Here is a 26,135-nt window from a genome sequence, read left to right on the forward strand (position 1 = left end):
GTCATGTTACGTGAACTAGTACAATGCACATGATTTTACGGACTAGGAACACAGAATATCTATTCCAAAACACCTTTACCATGTATAAACCAGCCACAGAAACATGTTATAACAGTTAAAGTAACAAGAAAACCATTCAGCCAGAAGTTAAATGCCAAACATTATAAATGCATTGAAAACGTTATTCAGGAGCTGAAAAGCAGTCTTTCTACAATAAACTAGAAACATAAAGACCAAAAACTCAGACATCAGCCCACTATTTATCTGCCTGGGCTCTCCTCTGCTGATTCCCTTGTTTTGTGACCCGTTTGACGTCAAATGCGTCACAAAGAAAGCAAGCGCTGCTGCCTGTGGCAATGAGCGCTTCTGCCTCCAGAGCAGACATCGCATTTACGCTGTTTTTGAAGCAAATACTGGACCGATTAAAAAAAATTACAAAACGTTTGTACTCATAAACCTGCATATTTTTAATAGACATTTGGATTCGGAATATCAGTTACTTGCGATTCATGTCTTTCTGTAATTTACAAACTTAGCAAAGACTGAAGGGCCGAGATGGACGCTCTGGCGGGCTGGATTCGGCCCGCGGGCCATATGTTTGACACCCCTGGTTTAAACCAAACATAGAGCGGCGATTCTGGGTGAGACCTGGCTGAACAGCTAGCTGGTGGGACAATTTTACAACACCAAATAGTATTGCCCGAGGAGTATGTAAACAGAGCAGCGTGGCGGGAGGGAGGGGCAGGAGTGGCGTAACCATGACAACGATTGTCATGTACCCGTGTTAGTGTGGATGGCAAACATTTGGAAAACGATATGAAAACGCTAGTGTGGACGGACATCGTTTTCAATTCGAATACGCGTATTTGTATTTACCCGGGCTAGTGTGGACGAGGCCTAAGCGGTGGAAGGCAAAACAAAAAATTTTGGTCTGTCCACCCTACCGAAAGTACATTTACATTTAGTCATTTAGCAGACGCTCTTATCCAGAGCGACTAAAGGCCGATTTATACTTCTCCGTTTTTACGGATACGGACACAGGGAACGCCCTCTCCGACGAGGAATTCCCTCTCCGTGCCCTCTCCGAGCCCCTCGGAGAGCTCTACGTGCACCTCCTGATTTTCCTGACTATCCGTCTGTCCGTCATTTTACTGATACCCCTTGGCTGTGATTGGTCCGTATTAAGAACCGCTTGCGGGGTTGCCGTGATAAACAGGACGAACAGAATCCTTTGACCGCCATTGCTGTAAGTTTTTACAATTCATATTTCAGCTAAACAGTACATATAAATCAGCATCTGAATTAAAATGTGACGAGAAATGGGCAGTGTAGTTGCTGAAAATGTGTGTATTTTATTGATGAAACGGCTAATTTGTACATTTGCTCCGACTTCTCGATAACCTAGGTAAATAAACACTCGATGACGACTTACAAAAAAACGTTGCGCCACCTACTCTTCTGGCGGTGAATTGTTTTCAGCACCCATATGGAGCTAAATCAGGGCCAAATGTTTTGTTAATTCGAAAAAAAAATCTTTAGTCGAAAAACTAAAGCTTGACATTGAAAATGTAAGTTTTGGTCGAAAACTTGAAAAATAAAACCATGTATTCAAAGAAAAAAGAAGTGTACCAATTTTTTTTTCAGGTTGAATAATATTTCGATGAAATTTTGGAATAATTTTGAATAAGTTATTAATTTTCACTTTCATATTTTCACATAGTTTCACATTTCATGTTTTCAGATTCAAAACTTTTTTTTTACGGCTTCAATTTTTTTTCTTTGAGTTTCAGGTTTTGCCAGTGCACAGTTAAGACATGTGAAAGATATTAGCCTTTTTGAATAGATACTTTGGGACATTATCCCCGCAGTGGCATTTTTTTGTCATTAACACATAAAGGGGAAAATAGGTGGACAGCTGGACAAAGCTGGAAATTAAGCATCGCTAGCACTAAAGTTAGCATTAACTAACGTTAGCTTCGCACTTCAGTATAGTACTGTACGTAGCTGGTGTTTTTACAGTCAGTCAAGCTCAGTTCTTTTTTTTTTTACTTTAACGTGTAGTGTAACCTAGTGTCTTTGTTAACCTCTGTTTAGTGTGTAAAACGTAATTTATCAGGCCAGAGCATTAATGTAAAGTTGTATTTGTCTATTCTATTCTAGGAACAAATGAAAAGAGACCTTCTTCAGACACTTTTAACAAAACTGTCCCGGGCCACACAGAGACTCCCGCTGGAGATGAACTATTTACAGTTTGTAGTCAACCAGGAGATGGTCCTTTTTAGGGCATTGTCAGGCCAGGTTGAGATGCCACAAGATGTTATGAATGCATTGACAGAGTTGTCAATACTTGTCAATGCAGATGACAGCTCTAATATGAGCCGGTGTCAGGTGCCAGTGATGCAAGCATAAATGGGACGGCCAAAGTATGTTGTGTCTCCTCAGCAACTACAAAGCCTTGTAGAAATAAAGCCCCTTTATGTGTTAATGACAAAAAAATGCCACTGCGGGGATAATGTCCCAAAGTATCTATTCAAAAAGGCTAATATCTTTCACATGTCTTAACTGTGCGCTGGCGCCAGCCTGTTGCCTTGGCGGAGCGGACGCCATGCCAACAGCTGAGTCTTCTGCCTCTTTGTTAGGCTGTCACTCATAATTACCGCCTCTGAGTTGAAGCCATGCCCCCTACGCAAAATCGGGGCCAAAAGTCTGAAACTCAAAAAAAAAAAAATGAAAAAAAAAAAAGTAGGGTGAAGTGCCTTGCCCAAGGACACAACATTGTTTGGCACAGCCAGGAATCGAACCAACAACCTTCTGATTAATAGCCCGATTCCCTAACCGCTTAGCCATCTGACCCCTGACCAGCTGAAAGTAGATCTAATATCAGCGTACACATTTTACAATTGTGTTTCATGTTTACTTGTTATGTAATGTCATAATAAATCGAAAAACAAACATTTATTTGTGAGGAATGTTCATTTCATAGACCGTTGTAGTATGTGTTGCCCGGGCAACAGAGGCTAATGTCATGATGCTAATGCTTCAGTGAAATAGTAGACTACCGTTTCCGAAAGTAGATGTGGGCCTACTTCCTTAATAATATCAGCTAATATTGTACATTACATTTCACAATTATGTTTCACATCACAAAGTAAAATGAGTAAATAGTTATCACCCTGGCCTCTTGGCTTGTGGCGTTTCTGCAGCTGCCTTGCAGTAAAGCTATAGTTAGCCTAGCTATCCCCCAAGTTAACAGTTGCGAAACGAATGTTCTGCTACAGGTAGTCTCGCGTGTTTTCGAGACGTTAGTTAGACTGTGGCTAGCAAGTTAGCCACCGTTAGCTTCACTTTTCACCACAAAAACGTAATTTGAACTTAAACCATCTGTAAGAGCCAGGTTGCTTACAGTAATTAGGGCACCTGGTGGGGGGCGGAGGAAGTTATAGTATTTAACTTGGTCACCTGTGTGTTTGAGTAAGGAGAGGAGGGGGTGACGGGGAAGTCTTATTTTGCTGACCGCTGTCTTGGATGCACAACCTTGATCGTTTCAGAACCAAATAAATATACAAAACAAGTCTTGGATCTATGATCTTTGTCGGCAGTAAGCGCGGCTGGCACCTTGGTTTCCCCTATTCAGCCTCTCGGCAGCTGATAAAAATAAAAATACAACAAACGCAATCGCTACCAAGACAAACCTTTTGACACAGACGTTGTCTATGTAGTCCAAATATTGAGGGATCCTTAGGGGTGCGAAAATAAACAATAATGATAAATAAAGAAATATATATGTGAGAGAACAAAGGTAGTGCCCTTGCCGAAGGCAAGCACACCCAATAAATATAGCTGCAAGCAGCGATGCGGGTTCCTCCGCAAAATGGCAAAATATTCTAAACATGTAGGCTACACTGTAGAAGATCGATCGTTGGACAGCAAAAGTAAGTAAGTAAGTAAGACTTTATTTATATAGCACTTTTCATACAAGAATTGCAGCTCAAAGTGCTTTACATAAAATCAACAAACAATAATACAAGTGTTGATCTAAACTAGCCGCACTCTATCTGCGGTCTCTCGAATCCATCTTAGATCCGAGCTGCCACTTGCAGTTTCTAATACACAAACATGACAAGGGAGTAGACAGGACAAGACAAGGTAAACATGAGGAGAGAGGAGGAAAAAAGGCAACACCCAGACAATGCTCCAAAACTACTTCATGTTTGGCCAACAACAATAGGCTGAATGGGGATTTGAACTCATGAGCATAAGGTTACTAGTCAGTCTCTCTATCCTCTCTGTTACACACCAACTGCTGAGATTGTATGAATAGAAAGGACAGAGTATTAGCTTTGGTCAGCTTTCGGACAAAGGTTAAGAAACGGTTGACATTTCAAGGTAAAATTTGCATAGAATTGCGCATGGTACATCAGAATGATGTAACCTTTAAGCCAATAAGGTTTGAAAAACCATCAGTCAAAATTATATTAGATTTATTGACACAAAGATATTGAGGCAATGTGGACATTTACATAAATACACCCCTTTCAGCCATTTTGTATTGCATTTCTCATTCAATTTCACCCTATATAAAGACACATCTGCCTGCACACTATCCCCATCCATGCTGTTTCCCTCTCTCCTAGCGCAGGTCATGCCAAAGCAGAAATGCTGCAGCAACCGCATTAGGTTTAGATGTAGTCCAAAAATTGCCTCCCACAATCAATACATATCAACCACAACATTGTTTTCAAACTTTCTCAAAGATGGCTTGAAAACCACAGATATTGACTTTTTTCTTGAGTAGATCTCTTTCCAGAATCTTAGTCAACCCACAATCAAGAATAGCCTCATAGACTAGGGCTAGGGTACAGCCCACGTCCAGTTCCTTGCGAGTGTAGTAGTGATGGGAAGTTCGGATCATTTTACTGATTCGGTTCTTTGAATCTCGTTCAGTAAAATGAACGAATCTTTTTTCGAGTCATTCGTTCATTTCAACGGGGGGGGGGGGGTATCCGTCCACTGCAAACATGTATCATATTCTCATGTAGGTTAGTGCATGACATGTGCACCAGCAGATACTATTTTAAAAGAAATTCCTGCATTAAAATAATGTATCATGACAGTTTGTAAGATTTGGTCATTTATTATCACACTAGCATTTCATTATCACAGCAAACAATTACACTGCACTAAACTGTAAGTGTAAATGTAAAGTGAAAATAACAAAACCAGTCAGTATGATGACTTGAGCGAATATCATTCACGTCTTACTAAAACAGCGGCCACGCGAAAGGGAATGAGGAAACTGTTTCCTCTACAAAAAAATACAATGCGGGTCACGTGAAAAAAGGATCCAAAGACTCGTAGAAAGACAGAGTCGGGAAATGAACGAATCGTTTGTTTCCTCTAGCTACCAGTACAGAGCCTATGCAGGTCACGTAAAAATGATCCAAAGACTCGTAGAAAGACCGAGTCGGGAAATGAACGAATCGTTCGTTTCCTCTCGCTACCAGTACAGAGCCTATGCAGGTCACGTGAAAAATGATCCAAAGACTCGTACCCGAAGACCGAGTTGGGAAATGAACAAATCATTTCTGTTTACTTGGACGAGCCTATGCAACAGTCCCGATGCGCGGCCACGAGAAAATGAACAAATCACTCTTTGAGAGGACTCGTTACTCCCGAGTCCTTGTAAGGATTCGTTCAAAATGAACGACTCATTCACGAACAACACATCACTACAGTGTAGCCTCTGATAGTAAAGTAGCCGACTCTCTGTTACCTTTAAACTACACGACATGCACACTAAGGTTGACCAACAAGATTATATTAACTAACAAACAATAACATTACAAACATCTAACTGAACGAACACAACAACTGAAATCCCTCGCATGGCTGTTGTAACCTAACTATTTTCCACAAGTCTTTGTGTTTTTTGACATGCCGCACTGCATGCTGGGTACCCAAGAGCGCTGACTAGGTGCGTTCGACATGGACTGACTTCATGCGGCGCCACAGCCGGCGGCTGACTTGAAACAGTGAATTCTGGTTAGACTTTTTGTCCGACTTGAGACGGCGCCAAGGCTAGGTCACTGTGACATAGCCATCAAAGTACCGTGAGATCGATTCGAGAACTGCCGGCTGTGTAGCCGAGCGCATTTTCTCAAGAGCAACTGCACGGGTTCTAATGACGACACAGCTATTTCATGATTGGCCAGACTCACACACGACAACGTTGACGCGTGTTTTGTAATTATTCTGACACCTTCAGTTTCGCCAATGCTCAAATCCGGACCAAACAGTTTAATTGAATAAAAAATGTGTTGAAGAAAGGGTTTTAGTCCGCCTCTTAACTAACGGAAAGACTATGTTTAATTATAAATAAAATAAAGTAAGCAAACAGCGCTTGATCAGGCACGACTGACGTCAACACAGCAAACCACGAGGAGCTGGAATGTCCGACTTCACAGAGCCGTTTTCAACTCCTCCCCGACTGCAAGCGGCTACTCTCGCCGGTCGTTTCATGCAGCCGCAGTCTATGTCGAACGCACCTAATGTCATTCGATTTGGATGTGATTCTTATAATAGGCATATTCATTTTTCAACCCAGCGCGTTAGCATTAGCGAAGTAGGGCTAGGCCAACTTAAGTTTTTTAGGTGGTAGGCTACATCATATTCGACGTCGAACTATGAAAAATAAACCGTTGTTTGCAGAGTTTGCATTCAACGTTTTTCGAGTCACCCGGTACTTTGTAAATGTAAATGTACTTTAAGGAAATGCTGCCATACCACAGATTTCTTCGCCATTATGACTAATAACACCGACAAAGTAGGCTATGGCAGAGTTTGTAGTTCGGCAGCCAATTGTGCTCGTGCCGTGTGCAAATTACCAAAACAAAGCACAGATTAACGAAAGGGAAAACAGTAACACCTTTTATTTTAAATTATATATTTTTAGAGTTGCTTTATTTGTCTTAAATAATATAATCTACAATTTCTGTAGAACATTTCGTTAATTCAGCAATGATGACACAAGCGGGAATCAGATCTCACACTGACATACAGCAGCTCAACTAAAAAAATCTTAGACGACCAAGAGCATATCGACCAGAAAATCAACTAGTCGACTAAGTGGGGACAGCCCTAGTTGCAAGATTATAAAGGAGACAAAATATTCAATTTTAAATTAGAACGGTCAAAAACGGTATAACTACTTGTTTTGCGCAAACATGTCAGCTCTCAATTGTGCGTAAGAGGGCTCTTGGGTGTGCGTACATTCTGTTCTTACCTAAGAACAAATCCCAAATAAGAAAACATTGGTGAATGCCAGAAAAAAAGGCGTAAGTGGGGTTTAAGAGCAAATTTATTCTTAAGAACATTTGGTGAATGAAGCCCAATGTCACTTAAAGGCATTGACATGTAATAAACCTCATGATTGTTCTGATCATATAACCCTCAATTCAGAATGACTTATTTTGAATGTATTTTGCATGTAAATACACAATTGAACCCAAAATATTGTTATTTACTATGAAGGGTTTTTATTAATTCTCATTAACTGCATAATACATGGTACAGACAAAAGAAAATGTGTCAACTAAATAGAGAAGTTGGTGCTATATATCACAAAAAAAGAAAACACTTGTTTGAGCTACATGTCCATCATTTTAAGTAAGCAATTTGTCAAACAGATTGATAGTACTTTGTTTTCAATTCATTAAGGCAGTTTACTGGTGGAAGTTGAAGGGAAGGTAAATCTCAAGCCTTCCTCCGTTAACTTTCACATAACCCTGGGCCTCCTCTGAAGCATTCTGCAGGTAAGTAGATATGGTGTTGTTGAACTGGCTCAACAAAGATTTAACCAGCTCTATGACGTGATCGATAATACCATTGACCTGCTCCATGTTGACATGAGTATTGACCTGGTCTAGGACATTCTTGATCAAGGAGACAAGGTTTCCATAAATAGCATTGATGTACATAGCAACCACATCCAGGATGTCAGACTTTAGAGTGTCAACAAACTCCTGGGCCATCTCAAGGACAGCCATCTGCGTCTCACCCAGCTTTTCTAGGATCATGTCAAAGCTCTCCAGATGCTTGATAAGATCCACAGTCTGGGCCAGGATGCTCTTCACACTGGTTCTAGCCTCGTCAATAATCTGAGCGCCGGACATGACAGTACCAATTGGCATAGTGACCTGAATATTGCTGATCGTGTCCATCATGACATTGAAGGTAATCTCTACATTGGCAAAGAGCAAACTAATAGCCCGATCGAGCAACTGAGCAATGCCAGTGGTCAGCTCCTTGAGGACTTCAGGGAGAGTGCTCATGTCTTCTGATCCAGGCAATTTGAACTGGGTTTCACGCAAAAACTTGACGGCAGCATCCACGAAGAACTGGACAGTCTTCTGGTACTGGACAACTGTGTTCCTGAAGAGGATGGACAGTTGGCTCAAGTCTGCAGCATGGTTGTTAGCTGTGTTGTATGCCTCTTCAATAATTTTGATGACTGCACTCTTCAGCTCAGACACCTGTCCAAACAGTTGGTACTTATCAGCAAAGTGGTTGAGAGTGGATGTAATGGCAGGGAGTCTGTCTTTCAGGCCCATGAGAATGTCATTAGGGGCATCCATGTTGTAAGCAATCTTTAGCCTCATCCTCTCAGTGTCTTGAACAGACGCTCTAATGATTAGGATGTCCACATCATCCTCAGGGGCAGACTGTTAGAAGGAGAGACGTAGTTAGCACACATCAATCTTTAATTACTTAACTTGTTTTTAGACTTATGGAAAGGATCATATCAATGAAAATTCACTATATTGGTGCCACAATGGTAGATGTACTCACAGTGTAACGGCTGTAGAGTCTAGCATTCAGCTGAGATGGAGTCCTTCCCTGGACCTGAAGACCCAAGAACCCAGTGGATGGAGCAGAGACAGAAGCACTGATTCCATCACTGCGGGCAGTGTAGCGGATGTTCACATCAGTGAAGGTAGCGCTGGTGATGTCCACATTTAGGGTAAGTCCGGAGTCACTGAAAAACAATATAAAAAGATGGTCATCTTGGGTTAGAGAAAATAACATCAACATTTATTAAACAGATGTTCACATTTCCTACAACGGACAATTATGATTATTTTCTAACTATTTTGAGCAACACGATTGTAATGATCCTAAGTATGACCGAGGCGAGGTGAAATCTTACCTCATAGCCTGGGTAAGAACATGCTGAATGTCCATGGTCAGGTCAGCATGTGTAAAGACAGCTTTACCAGTCAGACTCAGCAAGGCATTCTCAAGGCCAGCAGTGGCAGAAGCTGATAAAACCAAGAAGTGGCTCTTTCAGAATTTTCCAATGAGACAAGGTAAAAATAGGTGCAGTGTATGGCAGTGAAGACTGTAATTATTAAAACACTGTAAAACTCACCATCCAGATCATAATCCAGGAAGACAATGATAGAGGTAGCAGAAGACTTGAGGGTAACTTTGAAGACAGGGGCATCACCCTCAATCTCAGCTGCCAGACTTGTGGTGTACACAGGCGTGACAATCTTTGCAGTGGTAGAAACCTTTTGCTTGGGGGCTGTCAGGTCAACAACAGTCTTCTCGAAGATGGTAATGTCACCAAAGGTGCTTGGCTGAGACATGGCAATCTCAACATCAGCATTCAGGCTGGTTGTTGGTGCAAGATCAATGGTAGCCTGGGCTACATGCTTCCCATTGGTGGTGAAGGTCACCACATTAGCTACGTTGTTGCTAGCGACCTTAAGAACTACATAAACACGGGTCAGGGAAGCCTCCACAGCCAGGTTCTCATCCACATCAATTTCAAGGATCTTGGTCTCACCATCGTTGAGTACAGCATTGGCAATGAACTTTGAAGTGGAGCGCAGACCATCTACATTCAAGTACATGTTAGCCTCATTATCCAGAGTAGCCAGAAGTGGGTAGGTCTCCAGGATAGTACCATCAAGTTTGCCCTTAGTAAAAGTCTCCATGGAGATGTACTCAAGATTTCCCTCCAGTTTTAGGCTACTGTCAAGATCTGCCTTACCAACTGCATTGACAAGGGGCATGTGGAAATCACCCTTCAGCTTCAGTGTTGATGCAGCATTTGCACTGGTTTTGAGGTCTGCAACAAACCGCTGGTTGGCCTCAAGGTTGAGGATGGGCAGGGCAATCTTAGCAACAGTAGACACAGAGACATCAGCTTCCATGTTGTCTGTGTTCAGAGCGATTGAGCTGTCATGTGTTCCCTCAATGTGGGGGTTCTCCAGAGACAGAGCAGCAGCCAGTTTTAGCCCTCTCTTGGTGGTCAGGCTGGTGGTGCCATCAAGCTTTGCTTTCAGACCACCAAACACAGAGGCAGAGGTTGCACCCAGGCGGAACACAAGGTCATCCTCAGTATAGAGTCCAGCATTGGCATTCAGATTAATGATAGCAGACTTAAATGACAATTCTGTAATCAGGTTACCTAAAGTAGGTATTCTGACCAGTCCCAGGTGAACAAGGGGGGCAAACGGGCTCTTCTGGTACACAATCTTAGCATTCACATCAACAGTCTGCTCAGTGGTGGTCAATATATGCTTTATGCCAGTGTGCTCATACAGATTCACATTGCTGATGGCTGGGGTGTGGATGTCAACAAAGGGTACATGAATCTCTGGAATGTTGATAGGAGTGGTCAGGAAGTCAATATTTGCCTCACCATCCATAGCTGCAAAGATGCCTGCCTCATTATTGTTATTGTCAATGGTCAAGTTGTAGGAGTATTTGAACTGGTTCAAGCGAACAAGAGCCACATTGTTGATATGTTGACCATCAGGCTTAATGGTAGCAGAGTAATCATTCTGGAGATCTATTTTGGCGGTCAGAGCCTCGCTGATGGTGAGTTTGGTGTTTCCCTTGTTCTGAAAGTCAAGAACAACCTCGTCTGGAGAAATCACAAAATTGAAAAAGTTAGAGAGAATTCCACTGAGTATACCAACAAGCTCAGAGTCATGGGTTGCCTTCAACTCAACCTTCAAATCTCCCATGTTAGCATGTCCAGAAGCCAGCACCAGGCTGCTCTTTACAGCAGGGCCCTCTGCTTCAGAACGGGCATCAAATTTGAAGTAACTGAGTATTACAGCTTCAGCATTTATGGTCTGCTTCATCTTCAGAATGGCAGTGTCGGTGTCACTAGCAAAGGTCAGCTTAGCAGTGCTGGGATTGAGGGTAAAGTGTAAGTCACTCTTGTGGGTGCCGTCATGGGAGTTGAACTTGGCAGTGCCCTCATTTCCAATGGTCAGAACAATTGTGGTACCCTCCTGGCGAGCAACTGCCTTTGAAGTGAGAGCAGTCTCACTGCTTAGGCCAATGCTTGGGAAGTTCAGCTGGTGGCTATAAGTGGTGTCAACAGAGGCAGACATACCAACCTCAGTGGCGAAGAAGACGTTATTAACAATGTCAGCTGTATAGGGGGCAGTTGTAGCCTTGACTGTGGTCTTAGCTGAGGCCTGAGCTGCTATGCCATATATTGTTACTGAGGCCTGGTGTTCAACTGCAAGAGCATAATGGGTTAATTTCAATGTCTGCGCCAAAATCACACGGCTCATCTTGGGGATAGCAATGCGAGCAGTCGAATCCAGATTGTAATTAAGGATCTCAAAGGTGAGAGATGTGCCCTGGGAGGTGAGGAAAGCGGTTAATTGAGGAGTCATCTCATTTTCAGTTGAGTTCTGGAGCTCAACTGATGTCCGAAGGCTGTAAATGGGACTGCTGATTTTAACTTCACCATAGAGCTTTCCAAAGGATGGGATCATGACCTCACTGGGGATTATTGGAAGCTTGATCTCAGGGATCTGGAGAGCAGGAATCTCCAGCAGCTTCTCAATGGGCACATGAGGGAGAGATGGGAGTGACAACTCTGGAAGGGTGATCTCTGGGAGGGTAAATTCAGGCAGTGCAGGAAGGTAATTCAAGGTCAGTTCTCCAAAGAATTCATCCACATCAAACATCTTGATCTCAAAGTTGGAAATAAAATCTATAAGCTCAACGATTCTCTGCTTGATATCATCAACGGTAATGGTTATAGCAGGCACAGTGTAGAAACCGAGGATAGTAAACTCAGGGATGTACAACTGTGCTGGTATTTTAGCCCCTTGAAGCTTCTCAAGTGTAATCTTGAAGGAAGGTACAACCAGGTCTGTAAGGGGGATTGTAAATGAGGGGAGGTCTAGCTCAGTTGCCTTCAGTCCAGTGACAATGCCCTCAACAATCTGCTTCACTTCACCAACAATTGGTTGCTCAGCAATCACACTCTTAATAAGCTCAACCACGTTGACTAACGCATCAGTGATGAAGGTGATAGCCTTGGTATAGTAACTGTTCACCAACTGCAGGTAGGAAAGGATCTCAGCTTTCACATCCATTTCAGAGATCTTCTGCTTAAGAGTTTCAAGTACAGCCTTCATGTCATTCAGCATGGCATGGTCAACTACATCCCTCACTTTTTTGATCATGTCTGCAACTTTGATTTCCCTCAGTTGTTCAATGGAGGTCATTACAGATGACAGAACAAAGTTGACAAACTCTCTTGTAGCTTCAAACTTCTGAGGAAATTCAAGTGTCTTAATCAGCTCATTCAGGTAGGTGGTGTATCCACTGATCATCTGGTTGACCTCATCCACATGAGCATTGTAGTCAAATGACTTGATTTTCTGGACAACAGAATAAAGATACTCATTCAGGTGATCAATCACCTGCTTCATCTCAGTAGCTTTCAGGTAATTAATGGCCTCCTCCAGCAACTGCATTACCTTGGCAGGAATATCGATGGATTTCAGACTGTTTGCCACCACCTGAATAGTTTCATCAATTTTGAACTGCTGAATAAGATCCAAAACCTTCTCCAGGATGGCCTCAATCTTCTTGTCAGCTTCTAACTGGACAATCACTTCTCTTAGCTTTCCATGGAGTGCATTGACTTTTCCAATGATGTCAAAGTTTAGGATCCCTTCCTTGACAGAATCCACAAACTTGCTGATCATGTCGGTGGGTATTTGAGCCATCAGCTCCTCAATGTGGGCTTCTAGGTGCAAGGTGGCAATGAAGCTCTTCAGATCTTCTAGGAATTTGGTTGTGTCAAAACTCTCAATGAACTGTTTCAATACACCAAGAACTTGCTCCACATTGGCCTTAATATCATTGTCATGCAGGAAGGCAATGCTGGTGTCCTTCAGTTTCTGCATGTCAATCTGCTTGATCAGCTCATCGATGGTCTCAATCACAGCAACAATCATAGCTCTGATGTCATACTCTTCATAGAAGGTGTTCATCTCCTGCTGAATTCTTTGAATGACAGTTTCAGACAGAGTACCACTTATAATCACCTCCTTGGTAGCAGCAACAATGATCTCTATGCGGGATGCAATGTGAGCCAGCAGTGCCTCAATGGCAGACTTAAGGTTAGCAAGAGTTGCTTCCAGATCTTCAACAGTTATAGCATACTCCTGGGTGAGGGCAATAAGGTTCTGTTTAAGATGGACAGCCTTACCTTCCAGGTTCAGTTGAACAGCAAAGTCACTAATACGCTGGGGCAGAGCCTCAAGCTTAGCCTTGATTTCTTCATCGTTGAGGTAATTCTGCAATGCCTCTGCAATGCTCACACTGGTGATCTTGATGTTCTCCAGAATTGCTGGCAAACTTTCAATCAGTGGCAGCTGAATAAAATGACTGTCTGTGTTTTTATCATACTTAAGGAAGCCAGAAATTGTGAATTCCTGGTTTTCACTGTCATCTGTGTTCAGGAGGTTAGTGAGGAGTGAGCTGGAGACTTCCAATCCAAGCCTTTGAGCATTGTGGTAGGCTTCCACTTCCTGGTTGAGGGCATGGTTGTTCACCATGGACTTCAACCTAAGTATGGCTTTCTGCTCCTGAGGAGTCATAAGTGCATCTAGCTTGTTGTCAACTGTGGTCTCCAAAGAGAAGCCATTGTCAAGTAGCTGGTTGACTGAGGCTCTGCATTCGTGGGAGCAAGCTAAAGCCAGGGGCTGTGCTTTAATGAGGAATTTGCCATAGAGTTGAGCGCTCTGCTTGCCGTACAGAGTTAGGTCACCATCGGCATTGAAGATGGCATCAAGATTGAAGTCAAAAGGAATGACACTGGCGCGGATGGTGTGGTCGAAGCGGAGAGGCTGGGAGTTGAAGCGAGCATCATTGTGGATCCTGGCAGCAAGACCAACAACTTCAAGTTCTGTGTTCTGGCTCATGTGGGCTCCAAGGAGTTTTCCAATGGTACTGCACTTAGCATTGGCAGTCAGGTCAGCGTAGTTAATCCCATAGGTGTGCTTGATCTCTTCCTCACCATATGCAGCCTTCAAGCTTCCAGTAAAGTCCCATTTGTAGAGCTCTGCCTTCAACTGAGCCTCATTGACTAGGTTGGCATCCAGCACATTCAAGTGGTTGTTCACATTTGCTGAAGCAGTGTAGGGCTGCAGGTCAATGGTAATATCATGAGTGTATGACGTTCTCTCAGTGACAATGGCTTCAGCCTTTGAGGTGAAGGCCAATGTAGACAGAGTGAGGGTCAGAGCATTGGTGTTTTCAACCTTAACACCATTCAGTGCAGCCTTGGAGTCAATGGACAGGGTTGCCTTTGAAGAATCAAGTCCAGCAGCAAAGGTGTTCTCAACAGTCAGGGGACTCTGGAGGGTTGTAGTGCCACTTGTGGCCAAGCCATCCTTGTTCATAGTCAGAGTGGCCTTATGTGTGGCTTCATGCTCAAACAGCTTAATATTACCATCACTGTTCACAGCCAGACCATTGACATCTAGGGAGGCAGTAACTAAAGAGTAGACACGATTCTCAGTGTGGTCAGCATTGGTTTCCATCTTAAGAGTGACTGCTCCAGCACCAGCAGAGGCCTCAGCCTGGTTGTGAATCTTCATGCCAAGAGTGAGTGCATTTGAGTCACATTTCAGGGACAGCTTGTTCTCCTTGAAAGAAATCTCAGCAGCATGAGTCAGGAGGTCTTCAAATGCGTTGGTGTTAGACACAACAGACAACTCACCATTGCTGAAGGATGCTGCTAGGGTGTTCTGAGCACTAACAAGAGTTGAATCGATCTTAAGCGAAGAATCAATCTTTGCCTCTGGCCTGAATGGGAAGATGGAGAAAGACTGGGTGGTGGTGGTACTGCCGTAAACCGGTCCTGCCTTGACTGTTCCCTCCATATTGCTCTCAGCAGTGATTTCTTCAGCATTGAAGCCAACCAGGCCAGTGTGCTCCACAGCTACTTTTAGACCCAGGGGACTTGTTGCTTCAATCTTGCTGCTGGATTTGATATTGATCTTGTCTGTCACTGTACCAACTTCTGTGATGCTGATACTGGCATCAATGAGCTTGTGGCTCACAGAGGACTGCACATGCGCCTTGATGGAGTCAGCTGGAGTGCTGGCAACCAGTCCAGAACCTATAAATGAAATGTGAAAAAAAGGTACATTTATTCACAGATTTTAGAAATCATTTTGGAGAGTTTCCTCCGCCACTCATACAGTTTGGTACAAAAAATATGGAAATTGTACCTTCAATTTTGATTGAGAAGATGTCCACTGGGGAGTTGCCTGCTAATTCGATCTTGGCTGAGTAGCTTGGGGTCTCAACAGCATCCTTCCCAGCAGAAGCATAAGCCTCCAAATCGTACAAATTGCTGTTTACCTTGGTGGAAACCTCAGCTTTTCCAAAGAGAGGCACAAACAGAGTGATTGTCTCAGGAACAAATAGTTCAGGGATGGGAATCTGCATGGAGTGAACCTCAAGGCCAAACTTGGGCAGAGATAGGTGTGGGGTGGTCAGGGCAGGTGGGAAGTTGAGCTCTTGAGTTGATTTTCCTCCAAGAGGCATTGGTAGTGTGAGAGTGAAGCGGTCATCGTTGAAATGATAAGCAGCCTTAGCCTCACTGTAAAATGCCAACATGATATATATATATATTATATTTAATACATACATCATTGTAATTGGTCATATATACATCACCTGTTAGAACTATTCAACATTTTGTTTCAGTCAATATAACTTACACGTTCAAAAAGAGTTTCTCTGGCAGAGTAATCTCTGGCATCTCGGGTACTCTCAGAGTCTGAATGTAGGGGATATCAGCAGCATATTTCTCCAAGTAGATGTTGGTTGCCTGAAATCATATTTTTTGTTAGGCTTTAAGAAATGATCTCAATAAAACTAAATGGTATCTCAAACTTAAACTTTACCTCCACAGACTTGGTGAGGATGTGGCGGACCTTCATGTCAGTCTGGCCCACCTGCAGATCAAGGGCATCATTGACAATCTTCTTGATTTCCTCAATGTTAGGTAGGATGTTCTGGATCTCAGAGTTCACGTCAGAATTGACTTCAGCCTCAATCTTGCTGTTGTCTAGGAGGTGAGAAATATAATATATCAACTGAGATATGCAGAGAATTGAAGAACTTGTGAACTAGTTTTCCGTAGATATCTATGGTGATCCATAGAGATCTAAAGTGAAATTATTGAATGCCATTGTACCATATTTTATGGAGATCTTCTGCATTGAGGTTGTCTCAGGGAGCTTGATGTCACTCTCAAGCTCCAGTTCTAGTTCTTCCTCATGCTTCAGATGGGCTGTGACTGTGGCATCAGCCTTCAGAGATGGGACAAGCAGCTGGACCTGCAGCATAACGTCCTTCAAGGCCTCAATTCTGGGAGACAACAAATCATGAGCTTGTGTATTTTGGGTGACACAGGTTGATTCAAAGAAATGAACACGTGGTACTGCAATGTCATCTTACTTGGCACGGCCAACCAGAGACAACTGAGGGATGTTCTTATTGATGAGATCAATGGAGATGGAGTGTGTTCCTTTGCCTTTTGTGTTTTCATCGACAATACCCAGTCTTAGTCCAACCTCCAGGTCATAGTTAGGGATCTGGATGTCAGTGGTGATGACATGTTTCTTCCTGTTGTACTTCACGGTTGCTGTGGCCTCAGTGGGCTCAGCACCTGTTTTACAGATTAAAAAGATAAAGTTCAGCCTCCACAAGAAACAAAAATGTTTGGTTGTAGAAAATATTGTATTATATTTTGTAATTTAGCCTAAAATATTTTTGGGATGAAAGTAATACCTTCTGCTTTTAGGACCATCTTCACGGTGTCAACCTTCTGGTTACCCTCTTCTCCCTCCATGAGGAGTTCGTAGGTGACGGTGGCGGAGTATTCAGACACATCACCTGTGGGGTGAAGCTCCACAGCAAGCCTTAAAAGAAGTGTGTGTCCATTAGAATTTCACAGAAAAAGAAAACAAAACCCCACATATCTTTTCAAGCACTTACTTGCTGTCACCAGTGAAGGGGAAGTATGGGGCAGTATCATGAGAGCTAGCATCGGTGTACTGCAGGACAGTGCAGTACTTCACTCCAGCAAAGACAGGTGTGCATTCAGAAACATCAACTTTGTCTTCCACAATGGGGAGTATTTTCTTCACTTCAGCAGAGGTCACAGCTATCAATGAGTTACTGTAAGTGGAGAAGAGAAAAGCATTAGTTTGTGCTGTTATTGGTTTGTTATGATTATCATCATTATGACATTTAGTTGTTGTTTGACACTAACGTGATGCTGATCAGCTTGGCAGGGCTCTGGAGAGCGGGGATGGTCAGCTTGACTTCACTCTCGGACACAGCAATCTTAGCTCTGAGCCCACTCTCGTGGTACAGGTTGGTGTGCATCTCTAGGCCAGACAGGACATACTCAGGGATATTAGAGCCAACCTGGGTCACAAACTCAACTCCAGCCGAGGGCATGAAGGAGAACTCAGCCTAAAGGGAACAAATCATGTACAATAAGACAAACAATGTAATGCCAGTAGTAAAGAATTATGCTTGTAATTGTAACTAATAAAATTATACCATGTTAGCAGCATTTTGAGCAATGCCTCCCTTGATACCAGGGGTGAAGGTACCAGAAAGGGCTATCTTCAGAGGCACACCAGTACCAGTTGGCAAGAAGAATTCATTGTCCATGAAGATGTAGTGGGCAAAGACCTCATTGTCCTCCTTGGTCATCAGTCCCTTAATCAGCTACAACCAGTATTAAAACATGTTTAATTGGAGAAGCATTAGCATTTATAATAATGAAAATTGGGATTGAAGTAATTTTCTGTGTACATACATCAGTGGGGAACATCTTCATCATGTTGTCAATCATCATAGCTGCAGAGTAGGCCATTTCTTCCATGTCTTTGGTGTTGAGGTACCCCAGCTCATTTCCCATCAGTCTCAGATAAACCATAGCCTCAGGGGATTCCTGAGCCTTCAGATCCCTCACCAGTTTGTTGAGGTTGCGGCCGATTTCTCTAATTAGATTCTAGAAAGCATGTAGTATGATTTATAAAAGTATGCTGTAATAGAAGTTGGTGATTAATCAAAAATGTAAGTGATTAGACCTGGCTTGCAAATGGCAACTTTTCTAATTGCATTCAAATTGACCTCAAATTGTTTTTTTGCATTAGATTAGATTAAACTTTATTGTTGTTGAACAGCACAAGTAAAGTACATCGAAATGCAGTTTGCACCTAACCAGAAGTGCAAAAAAAAGAGTTAGTAGTAGTGCAAGGAGTAGTGCAAAGGGCAGTGTTTCAATGTGCAGAATGCTAATGTATGAGCCTACAAAATGAAATGCAAAAATAGTGCAAAGAGAGCAGTGCAATGAAATTAAGAACAATATATGGAAGTGCAATGGCATGGATAAGGATATGTGCAATTAGGCAATGTAACAGGATGCAAATATGCAAAGAGTAGTACAAATAGAATGCATTTGTGCAATGGCAAATGAGGTTACAGGGTAACGTTTGCAACTGGTAGTAGGAACCTATCCACCAACATCCTGGTAAAGTTTTACTGCTGCACGGTCGAGAGCATTATGACCAACTGTGCCACAGTCTGGTACAAGGGGTGCTCTGCGGCCGACCAGAAGTCCCTGCAGCGAGCGGTGAAAACCTCCCAGCGCATTGTCGGTGTCCAGCTCCCTGCCATCAAAGACCTCCAACACAAGCACTGTCTTCGGAGAGCGCGTTGCATCATCAGGGACTTCACACCCGAGCCACAAACGGTTTGCCCCCTTGCCATCAGGCAAACGCTACAGGTCTCTTTATTCCCGCACCAGCAGGCTTAGGAACAGTTTCTTTCCAGCTGCTGTTACTCTGCTGAACTCTGTGACCCGGAGCTAGCCTACATGCTCTGCTTCCTCCTGCCCTACACACTACTCCCCATTTATTTATTCTGCCATTTGAACAACACATACGGTTCCTACTACCAATTGCAAATGTTTTTGATGATGTTTAAGTCAGGAATCTATGCAGGCCCGTTTGAAGCACAGACATGTCTAGAATTACATTTTATGCTTTAGCATACATTTTTACAACATTTGAAATAAGGGCTCCAGCCCAAAACCATGAAAAACAGCCCCCAGTGTTAATTGGCTTGACGACTGAAGCGAGTCCCATTATGAAATATTTTGTTCAATTTGGTGTAAATGTCCATGATTTTGGAATGACAGGTTCAATACTGCGCCATGTCCACATACTATTGGACATGGCGCAGAGTCTATAGTACAGACTCTGAAGTGTATATTTGTTCAATAAATGTGCATTATTTTGAATACCTGTCTCTTCTTCCTGTCAGACTTCAGAGCAGGCAACATGTTCTTCAGGACCTCATTTATCTCATGGGGTATTTTGTCAGAAACGAAGAACATGGTCTTCAGTACTGTGTCAGGGAAGAAGCCTTTCTCGCCAAACAGAGCCTCAACTGTTGGCTCCAGTCCTTTACCTTCCATGCCAACCTAAGAAGTCAAGAATTAATGAATTGTCAGGCAAATGTAAACTGTCATGTCTGTGCAGAAAAAGCCAAAAAGGGTTTACTTTTTTACCTCAAACATGTCAATATCATAGCCAAAAGCTTTCAGGGTCATCTCCAGCATTACTTCCTTAGGCATGTAGCTGGTGCCTTCGAAGATCATGTTGCCTTCAACAGATGCAACCTTGTAATTGCGGGAGAATTTAGTGGGATCCATCACTGTTCCAACCTCATTACCCTGAAGAGCATCAAGGATCTTCTGTCTCAATCTATAAGGACAAAATAATATATGGTATTAAAAACAAGCATGATCAAAGACAAAAGAATAAGGATGTTTATCTTAGATAGTATATAGTATGGGAATATCAGTTTTTTACATACTCTTGGGACTCAGGCTCAGTGGAGGCCAAGATGTTGGTCACATGGGAGATGACAAAGCTTTTAGCCTGCTGGTTCTCTTCATTAGGCAAGGCGGCGGCCAATTGAGCCAGTTCACTTGGCTGAGGATCCTTCATCAACACTAGATAGGCAGCAACACGCTTCTGCAGAGGGCTAGCACCGTCCAGAAGGACCTGCATGAGTATTTCTCTTCCCTGTGACAAGAAAGACAACTTAGCTTTAGTAGGGAAGCAAATCATATAAATTCCTCATTGTGGTATTGGATTTTGTTTTTATTAACCCTTGTGCTGCCTTCGGGTCACATGACCCAAAGGTTCATAACGAACCATCGTTGTGTTTACCCAATTTTACCCAATACAAAAACAAATAAAAATCATTTTCTTTTAACCTTCGCAATGTGGAGGGTCTGAGACAGCCCGACGGTTAAAAGAAAATGCTTCACTTTGTTTTTGTATGCGGTAAAGTTGTCACAATACGACGGTGGGTAACAATGACTGATGGTTCAGAATGACCCGAAGAGAACACAAGGGCTAAACAATGGTTCCTAGTTTGGCTTGCCTCCTCAGGAACAGGTGTCTGTCTGTAGGCCTGGATTGCAGCTTGCTGGACCTCCAGGGTGGCAGAGGGCTGGTTGACGCACTGGATCACAGCGGTCCTTAGGGCAGGGCTGGCAGCTCCCATGGCAGCAGCCATGTTACCAATAACCTGTAAACAGAATAAGAAAATGTTAGTCTTTCACTTAGGCACCTTATGTTAAGAGTTACAGCAAAAGTTTGCTATTTTGTTTGATGGACTTCTCACTCTCAGGGCCATGAAAATATGTTCCTGGTCACCAGAGCAGTCCCCTAACTGGGCAGCCATAAACTCAGCAACAGCATAGATCTCAGGGGTCAACTTTCCTTCAGCCTTGTAGAACCTTGTATGAAAATATATTAGATAAAAAGGGCCATCAAGACAAAATTTTATCATTCTACCTTGGGTCACTATGCTAAGTTAGCATTCTCTCACCTCTTGACAGTATTGCTCAGAGCATACATGATGGACTTGCTCTGCTTGTACTGAGCCATAGCCAGCATGTCGTTGACCAGTAGGGCAGAGGGGTTAGGCAACAGGCCCATGGTGGACACAGCAGCATCAACCTCAACAGCTGAGGTATCGAAGGTCCTGAGGATTTGCATGAGGGCACTGCTACATTCTGGTGTGCCGCACTGGGCCAGAACCTGGTATGTCAGGGGACCGGAAATGTCTAGGGCCTCTGGAACAGCAGGGCTCAGGGTCTTTTGCTTCATTCCACGGACCATGCTCACAAGTTTCTGGAATAGGTGGGCTCTATTCTCTCCGTTGTTGGACTGAGACAAAGTAGCCAGTTCTCTCAGGACAGCCAGTGCTGCATCCTTGTCCTGAACAACGTTCTTATCTTCAGCAGCCTCCATGGCCAGACCCTTGAGATTAGCCTCATCTGCAAAATGACAAAGAGTATCATTGGAGTGGTACGTTGCACAATGTATGTTTAAGATTAACAATTAAGCAAAGCATATATAATTGTATTTGACAGTCAGTAAGTTGGCAAAATTAAATTCAGAAGATGCCTACTGTGGTCAAAGACTCTGTCATTGTAGATGGAAACCTCCAGCAGAGTCAAAGACTGCTTTCCAACGTTGGTAACTCCATATTGTCCCCTGAGGGAATATAGTACATGTTAGAGACCGTTGAATGTCACTTTTCCTCAGACGTGTCATGGAACTTAGGGTTTGATGAGACTCACTTGTGAGAAAAAGGCACCAAGATGTGGTTTTCAGTGCAGGCACCAGAGGTCATGTGCTTATTCTCATTATCAAACTTGTAGTTGCAGGTCTGAGAGCTCCTGATCAGCTGGGCAAGTGGGTAGTGCTGTAGGAGGAAACGTGTTATGTTTGTGAATTGTTTTGAAGGGGTGTAATTACATTTCACAGTGGTGACAACAGTCATTCATTTATGGAAGTCTCACCATGCCAGATATAAGGGCCAGGGGGCTGGTGTGGTCCCTCTGGGGAATGAAGTTGTCACATTTGGACAGGTCCCTAGTGAGGGTAATATCAGTGGCAATGTCCTCCCTAGCATTGACAGTATTTTCGGTCTTACACATGCCATGAATGGTAGGCTAAAAGAAAAGAAAATGTGGTAAGTTTCTCATATCTTTATGTCCAAGGCAAAGATTAATCTTGAATCTCAATGCTTCAAAAATACATTTCACAGGCAAAATTTAACATGGTTCAATTGAAAAAGGCAAATGCACACAGCAAACATTAATAAAATGTATTATGGCATCTTTAGTTAGTTTATGGATGTTTGTTTCTGACGGATGAGCATACCAGTCTCTTATTCTTGTCCTCCTCCAGGAGGGGCACAGCAAGGGCAGAGACAATACCCCTCTTAATGTTCAGGATGGTCATGGGCTCATCCTCCTCAGGGTACAATTTCACATCATACAATCCCTCAACCACAACCTTCAGAGGATGTCTAAACAAAGCAAGTGACAAAACAATTATATAATTTTAGCTCTTTAAAAATACATATTAGAGGTGCTTTACAGAGGCAGCCTAACCCAACTGAAACAGAATAGAAAAAATATACACACCTCTCCATGGCAGCTGCAAAGGCATCAGAGCCAGCAGCAGGTCCAAACACAGGATTGCCCTCTGCATCCGTATCAAGCACCTCACTTAGGCTACAGCCTGTGGTGCGCAGAATGTAACTGCAGCCCTGAGGCACTTCAATTTCAACCTACACACAGAGCTAAGTGTTACAAAAACTGCATACAACCATGTTAGGGAGGTCATAATTGTTGATTGACAGAAGAAAGGCTGAGCAGTCTGAAATAGTACATACTTTACAAGAGCCTTTAGGTCCATTTCTGAGTTGGGATGCTCCATTTATGGCATTCAGGGACTCTGCTTCATACTGGTATTCATACTTGTGGAAGGTCTTGTACCTTTGTCCCACTAGAGGATAAGATAATCTTTTCATTCAAACTGTCGGACATGTCATGTCAAGTTAGAAGTGCTGTTGACAACATAAGTCTAGTCATAAATAAGACCGAAAATTACGTAAGGACATACGCAAGCATGATGAATGTTCTTCTTCCTCTTGGGCGTCTGCATGGAATAGAGATATATGTAGAAGTTCAAGAATTTTGTAAAATACAAACGGCAATGAAGGTAATTTTAACTAACGTTTATTCATTATTTAAATAATAATTAGTTTCAGGCGAATCTTTTGTTTGTGAAAAAACTAACTCAAAGGAAAATACTTAATTATTTCCAGAAACTGCTTCTGTTTTTATCTTGAACATTTTAAGGAGTCTTTATACTTACAGGCCGAGGCGAGGGTGCTTAAAAGCAAAAAAAGGTAGAGCTTGGTTTCACCCATAATGGGTTCGTTGAAGCTCTCTCCTTGGTGGTTGGCGAGTACTCAGGCGAGACTAATTTCTCAATCCCAGCACAGGCCTTTTATAGCTCATAGGACAGAGGAACAGATAGTAGGAGGTACAGATAGTACTGTCCCAATTCCAAAGTCCAAGCCATACGTCTGTGTGGAGGGACAAAGGCAACTAGCTCCCAATGGATATGATAACTAACTTGCAGAATCAGTCTTTTTGTATAGGCTAGGTCCAACATGTTAGCTCAAGTTAGTAGAACATTAGCACGTTTAACGTTCTCTTCTGCATTTGCATCATACCTTCATGAGTTACATAATTCCCGTTGTCTCTGCCTTATCTGAATTTGTCTTTACAAATTACTTATTTTATTAACTACTGATTTTATGAAACCTATAAACTATCTGACAAGATGGTGAAGATGTCTCTCTCTCACACACACACACACACACACACTCTTTCTCTCTCAGTGAGCCAAAGTAAAATAGATTAGAGCACCTGGTATTCCTTAGTGGTCTCCCATCCAAATATTAACCAGGCCCGACCCTGCTTCGCTTCCAAAACTGGGTTAGATCAGACTGGTTGTCTATAAACGAGGTGAAGGCAGGTTGACAGTCTAAGTCACTCAGGGTCAGGACATGCACTACTATGCATATCCTGAATTTACATTATGTTCAATTAGCAGATGCTTTCATCCAAAGAGATATATAAATTGTGCATAAAAGTATAGAAGATCAAGGATCAGAAGTGCATAGTTCTACAGTATTTCATGGTCAAGGAAAGGTCTGTATTTACTAGCCACATGACCACATCTCTACTGTCTTGAATCCTCATACACTGTCTGGCAAGAAAATGTATGCTACACTTTTGATACAGGTTCACCGTGACACGGTGACAGTAGAGTACTGTGACCAGGACAAGCAGCTGGGTGAAGTGGTCTGTCAGAAATAGACGGATCCTCTTTATTTTGCATAGAGAATACTGGAAAGGTTTGTATTGTGAGTAATCTGTATCTTGAAATCCAGGTTGTCATGAAGGATGACCTGTCGGTTTCCTGGCAAGCGAGAGGCTGCCACAGAGATGCCGTCACTAGTGATAGAGAGGCCTTGTGACAGAGAAGATCTGGCAGAGTTAAAGAGTAGCTCCTTCTTCTCAGGATTCAGTTTCAGGTGGTGGGAGGACATCTATGAGCAGATGTTGGCCAGACAAGCTGAGATCCTTTCATTGACTCGATGGACAGAAGGTGAGACGAAGCGCAACAGCAAAGTGTCGTCAGCACAGCAGTGGTAAAAGAAGTCATGTGATTCAATGACCAAGCTGACCGATCCAGTGTAGATGGAGAAGAGAAGGGGTCCCAGAAGTGATACACCTGTAGCAGGGGGAGTGGGGTGATGAAGTGGACTGTCTACAGCTCCGGCTTTGCAACCAGACTGGTTTGGATCTAGCAGGTTGTTCCTGGTTAGGAAGGGGGACAGCTGTTTTGAAAGGAATGATAGGAGGGACACTGGACAGAAGTTGTGGACATCGGACCAGTCCAGGATTGGTTTCTACAGCAGGGAGATGACTCAAGCCATCTTTGAAGTCTGAACAACAACAATTTTGTATGAAGGTAAATTAGGGTCATAACGATTTGCATTGGTAAAATTGGATGTAAGCTCGAAATAAAAGATTTGTATCTTCGAAACTCGATTTTCAAAAGCGCACAAAAATATCAGTTTGCTTCCCCCTTTCAATTTTGTGTGCTAAAACTTTTGGTTGTGTTTCATCATATTATGGACAAAAAAAAACAAGAAAGGCCGAGCCCACTGCTCTGCTGAGTTACACCCACCAATGTGCTGATTGGACCACTTCTTCCACTCTTGTTATACCCAAAAATCCTCAAATTCGAACATGCTAGCTAGTTGCAACATTTATCACATTTACATTACATTACATTTAGTCATTTAGCAGACGCCCTTATCCAGAGCGACTTACAGTAAGTACAGGGACATTCCCCCGAGGCAAGTAGGGCGAAGAGCCTTGCCCAAGGACACAACGTAATTTTGCACGGCTGGGAATCGAACTAGCAACCTTCAGATTACTAGCCCGACTCCCTCACTGCTCAGCCATCTGACTCCCTATATTTATATTAAAAAGTAGAAGTGTTTAGGTAGTTTTGACAATACATTTTCTGTATTTTATTGTCATTATTCTGTCTCTCACTGTTCAAATAAACCTACCATTAAAATTATAGACTGATCATTTCTTTGTCAGTGGGCAAACGTAAAAAATCAGCAGGGGATCAAATATATATTATATATATTATATATTTTTTTTCAATAAATATCATATTTTATTCTGTCACTTTTTCACCTGTAATATTAACGGATAGGGTAATTAAATGTTCAACGTATGGACTATTGCATTCAAATTTAGACATCGACTCGGCCAGCAATCGTCTCCCACGCCAATCGTCTCT

At 42.7% G+C, this 26,135-nt stretch overlaps 1 protein-coding gene across 1 annotated transcript; it reads right to left on the bottom strand.

Annotated features, from left to right (window-relative positions):
* Positions 1-7,650: 7,650 nt before the first annotated feature.
* LOC134025046 (apolipoprotein B-100-like) lies at positions 7,651-23,708 on the bottom strand. The gene is made up of 28 exons (XM_062467839.1): positions 23,616-23,708; positions 23,361-23,396; positions 23,131-23,243; positions 22,880-23,025; positions 22,614-22,761; positions 22,250-22,402; positions 22,028-22,152; positions 21,856-21,941; positions 21,271-21,721; positions 21,064-21,178; positions 20,821-20,967; positions 20,245-20,456; positions 19,937-20,132; positions 19,670-19,849; positions 18,179-18,373; positions 17,917-18,087; positions 17,621-17,826; positions 17,344-17,526; positions 17,137-17,267; positions 16,804-17,014; positions 16,541-16,713; positions 16,248-16,411; positions 16,062-16,171; positions 15,567-15,940; positions 9,428-15,454; positions 9,206-9,317; positions 8,848-9,034; positions 7,651-8,720 (listed from the first exon to the last, which is right to left on the bottom strand). The coding sequence occupies exons 1-28, from the start codon at positions 23,668-23,670 to the stop codon at positions 7,722-7,724; spliced, it is 11,406 nt and encodes a 3,801-aa protein (XP_062323823.1). The 5' UTR covers positions 23,671-23,708; the 3' UTR covers positions 7,651-7,721.
* Positions 23,709-26,135: the final 2,427 nt, after the last annotated feature.

Source organism: Osmerus eperlanus, chromosome 8 (genome assembly GCF_963692335.1).
Source record: "Osmerus eperlanus chromosome 8, fOsmEpe2.1, whole genome shotgun sequence".
Taxonomy (NCBI): Eukaryota; Metazoa; Chordata; class Actinopteri; order Osmeriformes; family Osmeridae; genus Osmerus; species Osmerus eperlanus.